General features: G+C 27.6%; 1 protein-coding gene across 1 annotated transcript; it reads left to right on the top strand.

Moving 5' to 3' along the window:
• Nucleotides 1–2,246: 2,246 nt before the first annotated feature.
• LOC111613520 (ribosome biogenesis regulatory protein homolog) lies at nt 2,247–17,455 on the top strand. The gene is made up of 11 exons (XM_023354866.1): nt 2,247–2,372; nt 4,078–4,116; nt 6,703–6,741; nt 7,100–7,201; nt 8,430–8,508; nt 8,747–8,854; nt 9,790–9,830; nt 11,270–11,377; nt 12,577–12,675; nt 12,744–12,772; nt 15,891–17,455. Exons 1-11 carry the CDS (start codon nt 2,262–2,264, stop codon nt 15,994–15,996), a joined length of 861 nt encoding a protein of 286 aa, XP_023210634.1. The 5' UTR covers nt 2,247–2,261; the 3' UTR covers nt 15,997–17,455.
• The last annotated feature ends 1,214 nt before the right edge of the window (nt 17,456–18,669 follow it).

Genomic DNA, 18,669 nt, shown 5'->3' with positions numbered 1-18,669 from the left:
TATATAAAGTACGTTCATTTAATGTTATATACAGATATGTTCATCTCAATTAGTGTGTAAACTTCATTATACAAGATCTGTTCGGTAAATTCTCAAACTTTCCAATTTGCCTGCCAGCAAGTATTGCTAACGAAATATGCTTCCATATAGAGGAAACATTGGTAAGTATTCTAGTGAAAATTGTAAAGCAATATATTGCTTATTCATCGTGCTATGCCTGTTTATATCAACAAGTATTACATGTGTTCATAATTTTTATTGTGTTTAAAATGAGTGAATCTATGTGAAATTATGTTTTAAAGTGGAAAAATCCTTTATGGAGACATTTCAAATCTTAAAAACAGCATTTAGGAATGAAGCTTTAGAATGGACTGAAACATACAAATGGTGGAAACATTTCAAAGATGGTTGAACTTCAACTGAAGTTGATCCACATTCAGGCTGACCATTAACATCCAAAATAGAATTGTTGCAAAAGTTAGGGAAGTTGTTCATTCTAACTGTTTGCAAGGTGCTGAAAAAGCAAGAATTTCAAAAATTTCTGTTATGAAATTTGTATACAAAATTTACATACAAGTTGCATTGCAGCAAACTAGAACATATGCTATAAATGAATTTCTCTTAAAAAACTGTTAGATCTGCCCTGTTGTAGTGTACTTAACTTAAGTACATTTCAGTTATGTTTTTTCAGTTATACACTTTTTTATCCAGTTCTTTGAAAGATATATAAATGTATTATACAGGTAACCCCAGTATAACATGGCACTTCTATAGCACGGATTCATTCTAACACTGTTCGAGAATTGGTACCACCCCTGTATAACACAGTACTGTTATAGCATGGATTCACTCTGACACGGTTCGAGAATTAGGTAAAACTTTCGTACAACATGAAATGTAATAATTTTTACATACTTAACCCTGGGCTAGTGCAGTGGGGTGTTTCGCCACCCCCAACGTTTTAAAAGTTGCACTATTCATAGATTTCGCAAGAAATATTTGTGTCCTCTTCAGTAGCTTCATGATTACCACTTGTCACCTGGAAAATGCGATTGGACTCGATTGACCCCCTCCTGTGTAGAGGTTAGAGCAGTGTTTCCCAACGTGGGGCCCACACTCCACGGGGCAATTGGATTGTTAAGGGGGGCAATTCAAAAATGGACTTGTCCAGAGTTTAAGTTAATCGTATAGCTGATATATATGTTAGGGGGCTTAAGAATTTTAGAAAGGCTTAGGTGGGGGCATAGCATAAAAAAGATTGGGAAACACTGGGTTTGAGGCAACCTCTTTGGCTCATCCTCTTCCTGCTCCCATTTTAGCTCACCCTCAACTTGCTTTACATCCTACTCAACCCTGTATTGGAATCAAACCCCTTCCATCCATTTTGCTTCTTTTGCTCAACTCAGCATTTTCCTGCTCACTTTGCTTCCCCTTTGCTCAACTCCCTGTGGAAGTGTTCTCTTCTGCTAAATCTCATTGCTTTGCTGCCCTTCATTTCATGAGCTGTTCATTTCAGCTCAATTGTTCCAATGGCTTACTCACATTTCCAATATAGACTATTCACAACAAATATTTTGTAGATGATTCATCAATTCCTGGTGCAACTTTTTCTTTTTTTCATGGAGAAAAGTGCCATGATGATTTTAAGCTGAATATTTTATATATTGACGACAAGACTATATCTTGTTTATAAAATCGTACTGCCACCTGTTCTTACCAGAATATAGGTATGAAGGAGTACATGTTGAGAGTTGATATTTGGCACAGAGTATTANGCTTAGCACCATATAAGGAAATTTATAAAGACCTTTTAACTAGAAGCAAGCAATCTAAAATTACATACATTTTGCAAAAGGTAAAGCATGGATCTGAAGATAATGCAGAAAAATGCTCAGAGGATAAGGATAACTTGCCGTTATCTTTTGGTAAGTTATCCTCGGTTAATAGTGATAACGAAGAAAACATTATTTAATTTATATTAATATGTATCAATTAAATATCTTTATTAAAATTTTCTTATTTTAATTATGAAAATATAACCGCATGTTTTTTAATTTTTGGAACCTAACCCTTCTTTTCGTACTAGTTCTTTGTTTCACATAACACGGCAATTTTTTGGAACGTAACTACCGTGTTATACAGGGATTACCTGTATTTGTAATGGAATTTTATCTTGGTTGTAAATTAACAATTTATTTTACAGTTTTGTTTTTTCAAATATACTATTAAATTAATTAATTCATATAAAAAAGTTAATGTAAATGCGAATAAATTATTTATTTATATATATTTTTTTTAGGAATGACACTGATAATTATATCATATCACTGGCTAGAGACAATACTCAACTTTTAATAAATAAAATTTGGGAGGTAAGTCATATTTTGACTAGCTTGATGAGGATAATACTTGTGTTTTTAATGCTTTTTTATTCAAAAATACCAGTTAAATCCAGAATCTATTATAGCACCTCACCTAAAGATTTCCAAAGTAATTTGCCTTGGAGACCTGTAACTTTATAACTTATTATTCCACAGTTTGACTCATGTTATTGTTAGAATATAGACATAAATAATGTTACTTAGGTCAATAAATGCAAATATAATTTAACTTAAAAAAGTACAACTGCTGAATTTTAAGAGTATCATATCGAAGCTGAAGATATTGTGAATATATCTATTGAATATATTACAGTAAAACCTCAATTTAATGGCCTTCAGATTTAACAAACTAAATTTCCAGTCTGTATGTTATATGTGAAAATTAACACACTGTTAATTTTAAAGTGCTTTTTAAATGTGTTTAAATTAACAGGTGATTATTATCCTCCCCCCAGTTCAAGAGTCATTGCTCTTAAGAACATTATTTATTTGTTTAGTTAAATATAGTTAAAGTGCATTTTTCAAAAACTATTTGTTTATTTTGATTTAGACAATATATTTGTTTATTACAGTCTTAGAACTATAGTGAGTATGTATGCAATAATATTTATAGAAAACTTTTTTTTAAAATTAAACTTCTCACACATACTTAATTTAAATTACACAAATGCATTTACATAAGTAGAAACAGATTGACAAATTAGTTTATTTGTCAATTATTTAACACATGCATTCGGAATCCTACTTTATTATATAGCAAACTTTCAGCTTTGACGGACGCCCCTAAATTGTAACAGTACAGTAAAGTGTCAATTTAACAAACTAATTCAAGCCCTTGCCTAAATTAGTTTATTAAATTGACACTTTACTGTACTGTTACAATTTACAATATTCACTATAAATTGTCTATTGGAAGCCATCTAGTAAATTATAAGTTTCATAAATTATGTAATTCTGAAAACCAAAATTAGTTTTCCACATTGGTATACTGTATATTTAAAAAGTACAGTTATATAATACTAATTCATGAGTGTTTTTCTTTATAAAGAAATTTTTCTCCCTCCTTTATTTCTACAATCACTTCACAAGCTCTTCATATTCTACTAACACTCAGGACAAATGTCTATTTTAAAGCCATAAGTCTATGCCGCAATGCAGTATCTGGTAGCCACAATTTTACAATTTACATGTTTTGTTCATTTTATTGCATTTAATATTGCTGGAGATACCAGTGTTGTGTTCTCTTTAGTGTCTTCAACTAACTGAGGCTCTTATATTTTTTGGAGGGCTTGAGTGGTTTAGGGGATGATCCCTTGTTATGTCAGTAATTATTTCAAATCTTAATTTTGTCTTTTAGAAAATTCTTGCACAAATAATTGAAATATTATCTTAAAAATTGGAATTGTTCATTTCAGTACAAGAAGGCTTTTCCATTAATTCACCTTATCATTTGACATAATAATGTTAATGTAAGTGTTATTGTTACAGTGATGTGTGACAACAATTTGTCATGAAACACAACAATGTAGGACTGAACCTCTATTACAGTATCAATCTGCATATTTAAATTTTAAAACATTTTGTAACTTTAAAAATGCTGTTATGCAAAATTATTCATTTGAGATAACTCCTAATAATCTAATATCAGTAAAATTTGTTTTCAAAATATTTTAATTTTTAAATTTTTTTTTAATAGTTACCAACTGAGAGATATGAAGATGCTGTTGTTGTCAAAGTAAGTACTTTTTTATAACAAAATTTTATTTATTATCTAATGATTTCTTATATTTTTAAAAGATACTCTACATATATATATATATACTTTATATAAGACTTTATACTTACTTTTTAAATTCATAAGTTGCAAATGTAAAAGTATCTTCTTTGATATATATCAAACAAAATGGTTACATAAATCAAAGATATCAATTCTTAAATACAGTTGATTCCGCTTAATTGAGACTCATTGGGACTAATCCATTTTGGCCCAATTAAGCAGTTGCCCCAATTAAATGAACTAATAAATTCTAAAATAAAATATGTAATATGTAGGTAAATAAATAAGTAGGTAAAAAATAATAATAATTAGGTACCTATTTTAATGCTTTATTAAACCAAAATACAGAAAATATTTGTACTATAAATTTGCCAGACTCACAACGATAGATAACTGATTCACATCATGCTAGTGTTGCCAAATATTATTAGTGATGTACACAAGGGCTGACGATCCATTCCTGATCAAACAATCTTTCCTTTCTTCCTTTTTAGTTAGAACATGTCCAGGTTTGTAGTTAGAACATGTCCAGGTGTTCCAACTTGAAAAAAAGTTCTGGACATGTTCTAACTACATGTCCAGAATTTTTTTTCAAGTTGTAGCCCAATAATGAGTAAAATCGTCATTAAGTCTGACTCTACTGGAGACATGACACACGAACCCCTTTATCTCCGCACCCCGTCAATCTTTAACATCAAATTAATAGCGTCAATACCAAAAGTCACCTTACAGCCTTTCTTTGACCACAGTTTCCTTTACTTGGAGATGGGCCACTTCAGTGAGAGTGTCTGTAGAATCAGCCAGCTCTGGATGCTGGTCACAATGATTGGATGGCTGCTGAGTCTAGATGTAATTATGTACACAACACCTTCCAGGGGAACTCTAGCTGTCTTCCAACTTGGTCGAGAGACCTCAAAAAATTGTCTGGGGTTTTTGTTCCTTCACTTTTAAGGGAATCATCCAATCCAGAGCAGGGTCAGTAGCTCGCATTCAGTTCTTCCTCAGATGGGATCCTAGTGTGATACGTCCTGCTATGCTCCGCCAATTGTTAAGCTGTGGTCACATCATGCGATTTCCAGCTGTGCAGGTGACTGCAACTGCAACAAGCACAAGTTGCATGTGTCTTTTTGTGGTCGCACATTGTTTGCTGGTGTTGCAACTTGGAAACATGTGACCCTATAATAAACCAATAATATCACAGTAGCTTGTTTTTGACTACTATTGTGAGTTTACCAATGGTTTACACTCTACTTCAGAGTATTTATGGAATTTTAGCCACTTTTATTTATTAAAATGGCAAGCAGTTCTTTTTCTGCAATGAATAAAAGAAAAAGAAAAAAGGTGATCATTTTCATAGAGCTAGCGAGAATAAATGAAGAAATAAAATCTTCAATAAAACAAAGGATTAAAATATCACAGGCATTCGTGAGTCTGAATAAGCTTGATCAATCTCGATTTTGTAACAGTATTAATCCGCTAACTGTCCATCATGATGAACTATTTTCAATGTATGATGTGGCACAAAGACATTTGCTGATTGGATGCGCATTTGCAATTGGCACGAATAGAACAAACTTTTTGTTTGTTATCACAGTTGCAGTCATGCCAGTTTTCGGAAGAGGTTTACTAGTTAACAAGAACAGCCATTATAGTGGCAGTTGCTTGCACGGCTGGACATCACATGGTGTGACCATGGCTTTAGTGTATGACATTAATGTATGTAATGCTTACATATTTTCAGATCTTTAAAATATATCAAAAATTGCTAAATTCCTTTTCTGCTACTGTCCCAATTAAGCATTTAAATTATGTATTAATTTATTAGTTTGGTTTCCATTCTTTCAGATTTGGCCCAATAAAGCAGCTGCTCCAATTAACCGGTGGCCCATTTAAATGGAATAGACTGTATACCATCCTGAATAAGTTTTATAAACAAATTTCAGCAGAAGGACCAAATTCAAATTTTTAAGTTTAAAATTGTCTTGTAAATTCACTTTCAAAACTAATTCATTAAGAGAAGAAATTGATTATCTTAGCACTAATCTTATTTAGAAAAAAAACCATGAAAATATTAAAGTTGTTTTATTGTGATAATGCTTTTTGGGATCTATAAATGCCATCATCAGTTCCAAACATTTTACTTTAATAGTTTAGACATTCAAATAGAACAACTGTTTGGCATCTTACATTTTCAAATATAAATGGCTGTAAAAGATTTTGAATTCAAACAGAATAAAAAAAATAGTAAAATAACAAAAAAATAAAACAGAACAAAGAACAAAATATAATACAAAGAGTCTTGTAACTTGATAAATTTTCACATTAATCTGGAATGTGTAGTTGGGCCATGATTTCAGTTTCATGTCTTAATGTATAATTGCATAATTTTCATTAAATTTAACTTTCTCTTTAGTTAATTTAATAATAATTATAAAATTAAATATCAGTGTTATGATTCTTAATCAGGATAGTATACTCGCATAAGGTTTTTGTTGCATAATTACAATATGAATATGATAATAAAATGATTTAATTTTGTTACAGTTACCAGATCCAACAACAAGACTTCCAAGAGAGAAGCCAGTAAGTTATTTGCATTTTTCTACTTGCTCATTAATATGATGAATAAATTTTGAACATATTTTTATGAATGCAAAGAAAAAAATAGTAAAATGTAATTTTTTTTCTTACTTATAAAGTGTAATATATGTAAAATTATATTTAGTTTTTTTAAATATGGAAATTACAATATTGGATGTTAGTAGATCATTCTTTAGTTTTAAGATGGTATTAATTTATCCAAAAATATTTCATTTAGAAAAAGTGAAAGTCATTATATTATTTTTATATATTTGTAATTAAATAATAATAAATATATAGTTGTGTAAATTTAAGCTTTAAATTATTATTCATTGTATCCATTAATTTTAATGTATTATAGCTTCCAAAACCAAAACCATTAACTAAATGGAAAGAATATGCTAAGAAGAAAGGAATTAATAAAAGGAAAAAAGAGAAATTAGTTTGGGATGAAACTGCAAAAGTAAGTCTTAAATAATTTCACAAAATTATTAAAAGTTACATAAAATTTTTTTCAACTTTGATTGATATTTTTACTTAATTGAAGAAAATTAACTGATTCATTTATAAATTTAATTTAAGTTTAACTTTAGATATTTTCATGTTATTCAGTTGAACCAAAACTTTTTATTATTCAACGTCTTAATTCTTAAAATTGTTTTAATTTATTAACTCCTAAACTTAAAATTTCAGTTTTATGGAGAATCTGCTTGGAAAGGAATTGATAAATATATGCAATTCTCAAAGAATAGTGTTGTGAATTTTGTTTAATGTGATTTTCTTTTCAGTTGATGTGTATTCTAACAATTATAATTGGTTTGTAATTGTAGAAAATTTTCTATTTAATGTAGTGACTTTGTTCATACTAAGTTAATTTTAGCACAATCAGTTGAAGTTATAAGCTATAAATATATAATAAATAAGCTTACAAAATAATAATAATAATATATTTCAGCTCATTACAAAATAGAAACGTTTTTTTTTTTTTAATAAAAAATGTTTCTATTTTGTAATGAGTTGAAATATTGATTTTAGAATTTAAGAGAGATAGAGGTAAGCTGAATAAATTCTGAAATAGTTGTTAAGAAAGATGTTAAAGATTGAGACAAATACTTCTACTTGTTTGTAGGACAATAAAGAATATTAGACAGCCACTTCACTTAAACCCATTCCACTTAAATCATCATTCCTTTCCCATCTAAGTCTTAATTTGTATTTATTAATGATAAAGATACATACTATACATTATACTGCTGAATTGGCAAAAATGGTAAATGCCAGTTGTTCATCAATTCAAAAGATATATGGTGTGATTCTTTCACTTTCATTGTCATTGATACTTTTTGCAATTTATATATAATTTACATGTTTTTAATAGAATTTAGAATTTTAATATTACCATCAAAAAACACTTTGAGAATATATTCCATTCCTACATTAAGTTAGTTCAGTTCACAGTTTTAGAATGATTTCTCAGATTTGATGTTTCACCATTTGACAGTTGTCTTTTGTGGTGATTGATAACTTAGGAATCTAATTTGTATTTGATCCTCTCATACAAACTCATTTCAGACTTTAAAATTTACCTCTATGTGTTGGATTAGTTGTGGAAGTTCTCAATATTTAAAGCCTCATTATCAAAATATAATAGAATTGTATGTAGAGTACTAATTAATAATTTTTATTCATAGGAATGGAAACCTCGATGGGGATACAAAAGTAAAGACAATACTTCTAATGACTGGGTCATTGAGATTCCTGAGAATGCAGGTATGATGTAAAAAAGAGTTATATATTTTTAGTATATTTTTATAATTAAGAACTTAAAAATAAATACGTAAAGACTACTATATTTTATAAATATATATATATATACACACACACTGTAAAACTATATACACTGTATAGTTTTAGGTATTTATCATTTATTCAATTTTATACGTTTTATTTTCATTATATATAATTATAATGAATAGTCTTAGTTTAATGTTCTTTATTTAATTTGTAGATCCTAATATTGATTACTTTGGTAAAAAGAAGGAAGAGAAAAAAGAAAGAAAAGCAAAAAATGAGTTTAAAAGATTAAAAAATATTGCTAGAGCCCAGAAGTTTAAAGGTAATTTGTAAATTAATAATTGATACTTTATGATTACTTATTGTATACATATTGAATAACTCAAATAATTTGAATATGTATTTATTGTTTTGAAATTATTTTATAAAAAGAAAGTGTTTCATAAAGAAGTCAAAAGCTCTTTTTTTTTTAATACTTTTGATGAGTAAATTTCTTCATTTGTATCGTTAAAACTCATAAGTAAATAAAGAAAATTCAATATAAATTTTATATTTTTAGAATATATAACATTCTAAAAACAGTTTTTTGATGATGATAAGTAAAATTTTTTTTATAGCAGACAGTAGTACTTGTTACAGAAAGAGAACAATGTATTAAGACAAAATAATATACATGAATTTGATTATTCACAATGAGTAGAAGTATTAACAGCAGATAGAAAAACCTAGTAGCACAATTCACTGCAACTGAAGTCAATTCACCTTGCATTAAGAAAGCATTAAAAAAACTTTTTTTTTTTCTTTAATGCTATGTTTATGTTTTGTTTTTTTTTTAATGCATTAACTTACTGATTACTAATAAACCAAATATTAATAGTAGCTACTAAATACTAATTAATCAACTTAGGAATAATTTCACACATACAGTATTAATGATTAGACAATATTTGCAGATATAATTAAGTTTCTTGCTTTATGTAAGTTTCCAAACCAATTTCTTCTTTAGATTTTTTTTGAAATTTTAAAAAGTGACATATTTAATTAATAATTTTCAGTTGCTGTTAGTGCTACTTTGGACAAAAATCTTATTTTATTATTAATGAATTCATAGGTCTTAAATTGTTGCAAATATAATATTTTTAATGAGTAAAGTATATAAACTATTTATTAAATAATGAATTAGTTAATGATATAATCATAATTTTTATGATTTATATAGTGATTTTGTAAAATGAAAGAAATTTGTATTAATTTTAGGTGTTGGTGTTATGCCTAGTGAAAAAGAGAATAAGACTGAAGTAAGTGCTTAAATTTTATTTTGTTTTAAAAGAAATTTTCAACTTAGAAATAGTAGAAAAAATAGTAAATATAAAACAAGGCCGATGTTAAGAAAGGAGAGCAAAGACAAAGGTTTTTTATTCTTTGTGAATGTGCTGTATTTTTACATTTTATATTTATTAAATATTAGAAATAAAAAGTACATTTGTTAAAAAAGTAACTGTCACCTATGACTTTTACAAATAGTTATAAAGAAATATTTTATAATCAGAGCAACTGTATTCATTTTAATTTAGATTATGTAAGAACCTTAATTAATTAATTAATGAGAATACATATCACTCTGTGTGAGTTTAAACAATTTTTGATAATACTAGGCTGCAGATTGCACTGGATGACACCTAACTCTCCATAAAATGTTTTTGTGCAATATTTCAGCAGAAATTTATTATTATTATTATTATTACAGTAGATCCCCCTATAACACTGTAGATAATTCCGTGTTATATAAATTCCATGTTGTACGAGTCTCTTAGATTTTACAAATACATCAACCGTTCACAGCCCGGCACACGTATTTGTAAAATCTAAGTGACTCGTACAACATGGAATTCATATAACACGGAATTATCTACAGTGTTATAGGGGGGTCTACTGTATTATTATTATTATTATTATTATTATTTAAATAAATTTTGTAATTAGCTAACAACAAAAAATTTTTGTAAACAGAGTTTACATGTATCAATATACACACTACCTGCAATGCAAAAAACTGTGCTAATTTACTTTTTGAATCTACTAATGCCTTCTAGTCAGAGATGTCATTATCATCAAATAAAAATTAAAATATAAAATATTTGTATTTTATATTTTAATTTCGGCCCCGCTCCTGGCCGAATATACTATTTGTTGCAACACTAATTTTTAGATATCACTTCAGTGTTAAGCATATGCATTCTTTAATTTTTTTTTTTATTTATTATCAATATAGATAGTTTAATTAATGGATTATTCCTGAGTATTTATTTTCTCTTCACATTCTAAAAATTCCTCTATAACAAAACATGTATTAACTATAAATGTTTATTTGATGTTATAATTATTTTATTGAATTACTCTAGCTTTAAACCTGTTTGTCATTCTAATCCTAAAGTTTATCTAAGTTTTAATTTTAAAAGTATAATATATTTATCTTTATATTACTGTACTCAATTTTCTGTTTATTTTTGACAAATTTTATTGGAGTGGATTTATGTATGATTAAAACCATTATCTTCATATTAATAATAATAGTTTAATCACACATAAATCCAACCCAATAATCATAACCTAATTAAAATTGGGCAATATTGTTTCTTTAATAGTTTATTATTTAATACTAATTAAATATATGAAATTTTTAAATCATTGTTTTTACTAATTTAGCATATATACTATTTTTTATTTTTATTTTTAGTTAACAAAGGCATTGGCAATAGCTAAAGTTTCAACAGCTTCAGTTGGAAAATTTACAGATGCATTGCCAAAAGAAAAGAAAACAGCCAAGATTACAAAAAAAAGAAAGGTGTCTATTCATCAATTTTGTTTTTAATTACGTAAATTTCTAGTTAATTCTTTAATAAAATACAGTCAAATTCAATCAATACAAAGTTTAAGGAATTTAAAAATTGGCAGTCTGTGTATTAAATAAATTTTACAAAAAATCAATGGTTTTTACTATCAAATAGCAAAAGTCAATTTTTCTCTTAGTTGTTTTACTATATTTTACCTTGTTCAATTATGTTAAAAATAAATAAACAAACAAACAAATATGTCATTCCAAATGAACACTTTATAGTTGTGGGCCAACATTTATGAAACATACCTTATATTTATAAGGTATGTTTCATAAATATATTTATAGTAACAAATATATATTTATATATTTAATATATATATAACAAACCTTATATTTATAGTAACAAATGAAATTTTTTCTTTGCTATCATCTTTTCTACATTGTCACTTTATATCTTATAATTTGCAAAATATACTACCTCCTTTTGTATTAGATATATCAATATAATACAAAAGGTGGTACTATACTATTACAGTCAACCCCCCTATAACACTGTTGATGAATCTGTTTTATATGAATTCAATGTTGTACGAATCACTTAAATTTTACAAATATGTGTGCCGGGCTGTGAACGGCTCACGTATTTGTAAAATCTGAGTGACTCATACAACATGGAATTCATATAAAACAGATTTATCAACAATGTTATGGGGGGATCGATTGTATATTTATATTATATATATATTACATACATTGTATACTAATATAATATAATAGGTCAGATAATATAAACAATACATGTGGCATGTTTATAATTTAAAACAAATAATGAAATTGTTGTAAAACTGCATCAAATTTTGAAGGAAAACAAAAACTTGTCTAAAATTGTAAATGCTGATTGAAGAATAAAAAGTTGGTAGTACTCAAAATTTATATTCTTTATTTACAATTTTTTTCTGTATACATAATATTTATGATGTCCAACAATTTTAATAAGAATTATCTCAAAGCGGAAAGCATAATTTTTCAGAGAAAACTAAAAATTGCTTTGATTTAGCATATCAAAATTTCATATAAATTGGAAAGCAAATAATAATTGTTGGTTCATCATAACATATCTTAATTTAGCAATTTTTAAACCATTTGGGATTTTTTTTAACTGTTGAAAGAGATTATAACTGATACAATTATTTTTTCTTTTTTAGTTTGAACCTGAATTTTCTGATTTAAAACAGGAAAGAATGAAAAACTTAAACATTTTGGAGGGAATTTCTAAAAAGCAACCCAAACTTGATATCACAAAGGTATCTTATCATAAAAATGATTTAATGAATTAAAATAAATAAATATTAAATATTTGAATTTATTACAGGGTGTGAATGATTATCTACATTATCAGATGTAAGTCAATTGAATTAAATATTTTTATTGTAATTTTTAATATAGAAATTTCACATAGTTATAATTTAAAATTATTTATGATACAACTATATTTGTTAATCTCATTGAATATTAAAGTTTTAAAAGTACTAATTTTTATAAAGACTTAATCTCTTTAAGCTTACATCCAATATAACTTATTGACTCTAGGGAATATTGTGAATTTTTCTAAACTAGCAAGAACAGAAGATACCATACATGAATTTAAACTATACTGTTTCAAATTTGCATTCTTTATGGTAAAAAAAAATCTGTTTTAAGGTTGATGCATTATATGTTATCATAGTTATTCTTATTCTGAAAGATTTCTAGTGGTGTCTTAATATGCAGTGAGAAATTTGTAATGACATTAAAGTTACTGTATGTGTATAGTATGGCATAAGAGAACTGTAAGTTGTCCATTTGGTACCAGTCATACATATAATATTGCATACAACTTACAGATTGAGAATGTTTCACAATTACCAGACAGCATTGATTATTTGTCAAAAGATGACCTTTAATGAAAGGGGGGTTGGCTTGAATCAGCTGACAGGGTGGCCCAATTCTTTTCATATTTTTTTCAAATTGGGCCAGTCACCTGAATTTTTATATACAAATTTAGAATTTTTCTTACTAAGCAACTGTCAGTATTATTAGCAGTAAAGATACTCATATTATCTGCCCATATGGTCTACCAGTGTGTTCTAGCTGAAAAATAGTCTTGGTTCTGTGTATTAGAGGTTCAGTTTCATAATATTGAACACAGATCTCTATCAGTCTTGCTTTTATTATTTATACTCTTGTTACTGAAACACTTTAGCAATATGCAATTCCATATCTTCTGTATTCTTTAAGAGCTCTGTATCAGGTTTTCAAACTATTCTAAAATTGAATGTGCTACATGTTCCAAATTGGAACCTTCAAACAACATGACAAATTATTTAAAAATTTATACATGGCATTTCAAAATTTTCAAACCCAACTTGATGCAAATTAAATTATTCTACTAATACAACATTAAATATAGAATAAAACCTAATCAAATAAAAGAAATAACATAAAATACAATAAAATTATACACAATAGAACTTCTGTAACTAAATTGAATTAGCACGTTTGTTAGTTGCTTGTTTGGTTTGGGAGTAACATTGTAGTGGGATGATGAGTACAGACTGCCAAGGGATGATTGCATTAATTAAAAATCAGGGGTTATAGCAATAGTTTTGCTATCACCCCTGATTGGTTTGGAAGTAACATTGTTACTTCCAAACCAATCTATAAAATAAAAATCAGGGGGGATAGCAAAACTATTGCTATCACCCCTGATTTTTATTTTATAGATTTTCACTGTATCCAGTGTTCTTAGCTTTTACTCATCAAATATCTTCTTTATAGTTCTTGCCTCATCCCAACATGAAGACATCCCAGACTCACTAGCAAACTAGACTAGTGTGGTATTATACTTATTTTTATCAATGTACTGCTGCTCTTTTATTCTTTGCATTAATGACATCTTAGTCAGTCTGATATAGGTTTGTTGTCTACTGAATCTACTGTCACTAGAGACATACAAAATACTTTATGTACTTTTCCAACAACTTAATCTTAAAGCCAAAAACATTAGTTTTAGTAATTAATAAGCCTCATCAGGTTTTTGAACAAAGATTAAATATTATTTCAAACTGAATCTCAGTTCAAAAACCTGATGAAGCTTATTAATAAAGCCAAAAACATTAGTTTTAGTAAAGATTAAGTTGCTGGAAAAGTATATAAGGTATTTTGTGTGTGTCTAGTTACTGTCTAGTTCCAGCTTATACCCATATTGAATCTACTGTCAAATAATGGTATAGCTACATCCCCAGTGCTTTATTGTACATCTCATCTTTTCCATTTGCTATGAGTCTAAATATTGTTGATTGCATTTACAGTAGAGTGTCGTTTATCCGAAAGCTAGTTATCTGAAACGTCGGTTAACCGAAAGCATTCCAGTTGGTAAATTTAAATTTTCGCTAGTTCTGTTGTGTTGCAATCTTTGGCTATATCTTGGGCTACTTCAATATTTTTTTTGTTGGTGTGTGTGTGTTTTAGCTGGCAGCACTGGCACTTTTGTGTTGTGTTTTTCTGAGAACTGTGTGTTGTGCTGAATCGAACGTTTTTGATAGTAGATCAACTTCTAAAGTTATATTTTTCAATATATTTATTTTGTTTGTAAAAAAAATAAAAAAATAATTTTTAGCAATACAATAGCCATGATTATTATTTTAAAAAGTTTATGTTAGACTTAACATCAGCGAAAATTCAACGTGAAGCAACATGCAACGGAGAAAAATTTCAACATGGTTAATATATTTTTTCGTATATAATCGGTTATCCGAAAAATAAGTTATCCGAACAACCTCAGTCCCCAATTGATTCGGATAAACGATGCTCTACTGTATATGTGAAAGTGGCATTTATGCATTTAACAATTTTTGTGTGCACTTAGTGTAGCCTTGGGTCATAATTGATCTTTCAATCCTGACCTTACTTTAATGAACAAAAAATTCTTTGAATATTCCAATTTGGAATATGCTGTAGAACATTTCATTTTAGAATAGTTTGAAAACCTGATGCAGATCCCTTAGAGGCTGAAAACATTTGTCCTTTAAAAGTTTTTGCTGGAAAGAGTACAGAAGGTTTGGAGTTGCTTATATTTTATTATTTTCTGGAAATTATATTTAATAAAATAATTAAGACAATTATATTACATGAATTACAGATTATGATATGATTTTGCATTTGACTGATGTAAACAAGATATGTTTAAGTCTTTTGTAAATATTAGTAAAGTTTTTAAATGTCTTAATTTCTTTTTAAATTAATTTCAAAATTGAAATCATAACCTTATCTTCACTTCAGTTATGACATTTGTTCAAAATATTAAGTCAGAATAATTAATTATAATTTGACAAATATTCTATTTTAAAGATTAATTGTATCATTAGCTTTAGGCTTTTGCAAATTTAAAATATCAAATAAATTTATGATTCTGTTGTCAATTTTTTAAAGAAATCTTTTGGGTAATTATGATTTACTTATTTTTAATTGAAAATTACAGAAAAGGTGGAAAGAAGGAAAAAGGAAGTATTAAGAAGAGTAGAGCAAAAAGTCAGCAGAAATCACAGAAAAGATCTAACAAAGGAAAACATAAAAAGAAAAAATAACTCATTGTACATTACAAATACTGATGTATATAGTATATGAAAAATTAAAATATTTTAATCTTACATCGAATTTAACATATAAAAACTATAAATCTTTTTTATTATTTTCAATTAACAAACTTGAGGCTTCATATCTTACTGAATATTGCAGGCAATTTAAGCAGCAAATTAAAGCAAATACTTTAAATGTAAATAAAATTCTGATAAATTACAATGGAATCTTTTAAATGTTAACTTGGGGAAAAAACTTAAATAATAGTTATTTGGTGTTTCAAGATATTTCTATAATTGTATTTAATATCTTAATTTTGATAACCATCATTTGTGTGACTTACACTAAGAAATTGAAAGTAATCATTATGGGAGATGAGATGTCAGATTCTAGATATCATGCTTAAGTCAGCTGTGTAGTACAAAGTCCTTCCAGTCAGTATGGTGACTGACTCGTATGGATACATGTCTAGTCTGGAAGCAAAGGTTGAATAGAACTCTGGATAGCATTAATTGGCAATATATATGCACAGTAAGCATTAGTTGTAAGGTTTGACCTCTGAATCAACCTTTTCTTCCAGAATAGTCTTAAATTAACTAACTATTTAATATAATTATTAATGTAATACAAAATAGCAACATATTATATAATTTGAACTAAAGGTAGATTTCTATGTAATTAACCAACCAAGTTCTAGTTTGATAATTGTCTGTGGTAACCCTGAGTAAGAAAAAATTTCCACAATGCAACTGAGAAAATCATACATTGAACCTAGTATAAATAAGTTATTTCCTTATTTATATTGTAAAGTGGACAAGGAAAGTGTGTTGTAAAAGACAAGGTAAGATTTTTATCTTAAGAATCACTTAAACTTATCTTAGTACTCACTCTATCACTGCTATTAAAATCTATTAACTTTTTGTTTGCAAATAATGGTAAAATTGAATCTTTTCCACTATATCAGAAGTTTCATCATTTATGTTGGAATTACCATCACTGTTTTCTTTAGCACAATTGCAATCAACTTGTATTTCATTTGAGTTTCTCTTACTAATTCAACTTATAAGATTCATTAGTATAAATGCCAAAGACTGCAAAATTGGAAGCATTATTAGTAATACGATCAGAAACCCTTTTTTCAATTCCAGATTCACTAAATATCTGAACTAGAAGTGAAATAATAATATTATAAAAGTGATAACCTTTAATTAATATGTCTACAGGTAACGAAACAATTCTAGAGGTATGGTTTTCTTTCTAATGTTAACATATTACAAAGATTGGTGTGAATTCTACAAATCTATTGTTGAAATATATCTTGCCTTACCTAATTTGTTAGATGTGTACAGTTCATCCACATTGAGAAATTGTACTAGACAATTTATAGATTGTACAGGATTTGTTAATTTCTGCAAGAAGTTTGTATTTTTTATGGTAGTAAATGGCTTAGAACTCTTTATATGTATATTTCTTAATTCTTTCCTAAATGTCATTATAAAATTTTAAGCAAAATAATTTAGAATAATAATTAATATCTGATAACTTCAGGTAATATCTTCTTGAATTCATTTGTGTATCAAATATATTGGGTTTGGATTTAAAATGATTTTTGTAGATATAGATATAGTCATAAAGAAGTTACAGAATACACATATAGATAGATATTCTGTAAATTCTTTGACTATATTCTAATCATTTGTGAAATCTAATACGAAAGATTTCCAACAATATTTTTAATAAACAAAACTTTATTAAAGTCAAATATTACCAGATTTGATTGGGATATATTACTGCTATTAGCATTTATTTATTTAATACAGTCGACCCCTCTATAAGATATAGATACGTTCCATTCTTTAGGAATCCGATTTCTTACGAGTCGTTCCAATCACAGCCCGACACGTGTTTAAGTTTACGGACTACGGCTGATTGAAAGGTTTTCTTCCATAAAATTAATCGATTCTAGACTAATCTGACTCAACATTTCCAAAATACGTATATTTTTTTTGGAAATAATCCGTATAAACTACGCTATAAATAAAAAATTGTAGAATTACTTACCGAGTGTCACCATTCGACATCGCCATTGCTCAACATTGTTTTCGTTGCGGAACAGCTCAGCAAACAGCGGCCGATTTCTAATAACTTATTTTTCTGCGAATAGTTTCTTGAACTTAGGAGACATCATTAATATNATAGACCTACGGTACCTAATTTACATACTCTACAGACGATAGTTAGCGTAAAAATCTCCGTAGCGTGGCGCCACGCTAGACGGTGGAAATTATATATTTAATTATAACAAAGTTACAATAAGTTAATATATAATTATATATACAGTACCTAATTTATATATAATTTATATAATACTGTCCAGACGATAGAAATCTCTCCGTAGCGTGGCTACGGACGGCAGGAAAGTAGTTCGGCTGCCCGATGACGTTTGAGGTAATTATAAGGGGGTCGACTGTATGTAATTATTAACTATTAGGCTTGGAGATGATTATATCCTTCAATAATAATAAATAGTAACAATTAATATGTCTTTTCACTAGTTAACTATGCCCATTATAAACAGACAATGGATCCTGTCCAGATTGTTTTTTAGTTTTAACAATGTATTTTTGTTCAATTTCAATACTATAAATATTTTTTTAAAAGTTACAATATTCTAACTGATG

This window comes from Centruroides sculpturatus, unplaced genomic scaffold (genome assembly GCF_000671375.1).
Source record: "Centruroides sculpturatus isolate CEXI.00-Female unplaced genomic scaffold, Cexi_2.0 scaffold1921, whole genome shotgun sequence".
NCBI classification, from domain to species: domain Eukaryota; kingdom Metazoa; phylum Arthropoda; class Arachnida; order Scorpiones; family Buthidae; genus Centruroides; species Centruroides sculpturatus.
This window is presented reverse-complemented; position numbering and strand designations above follow the sequence as displayed.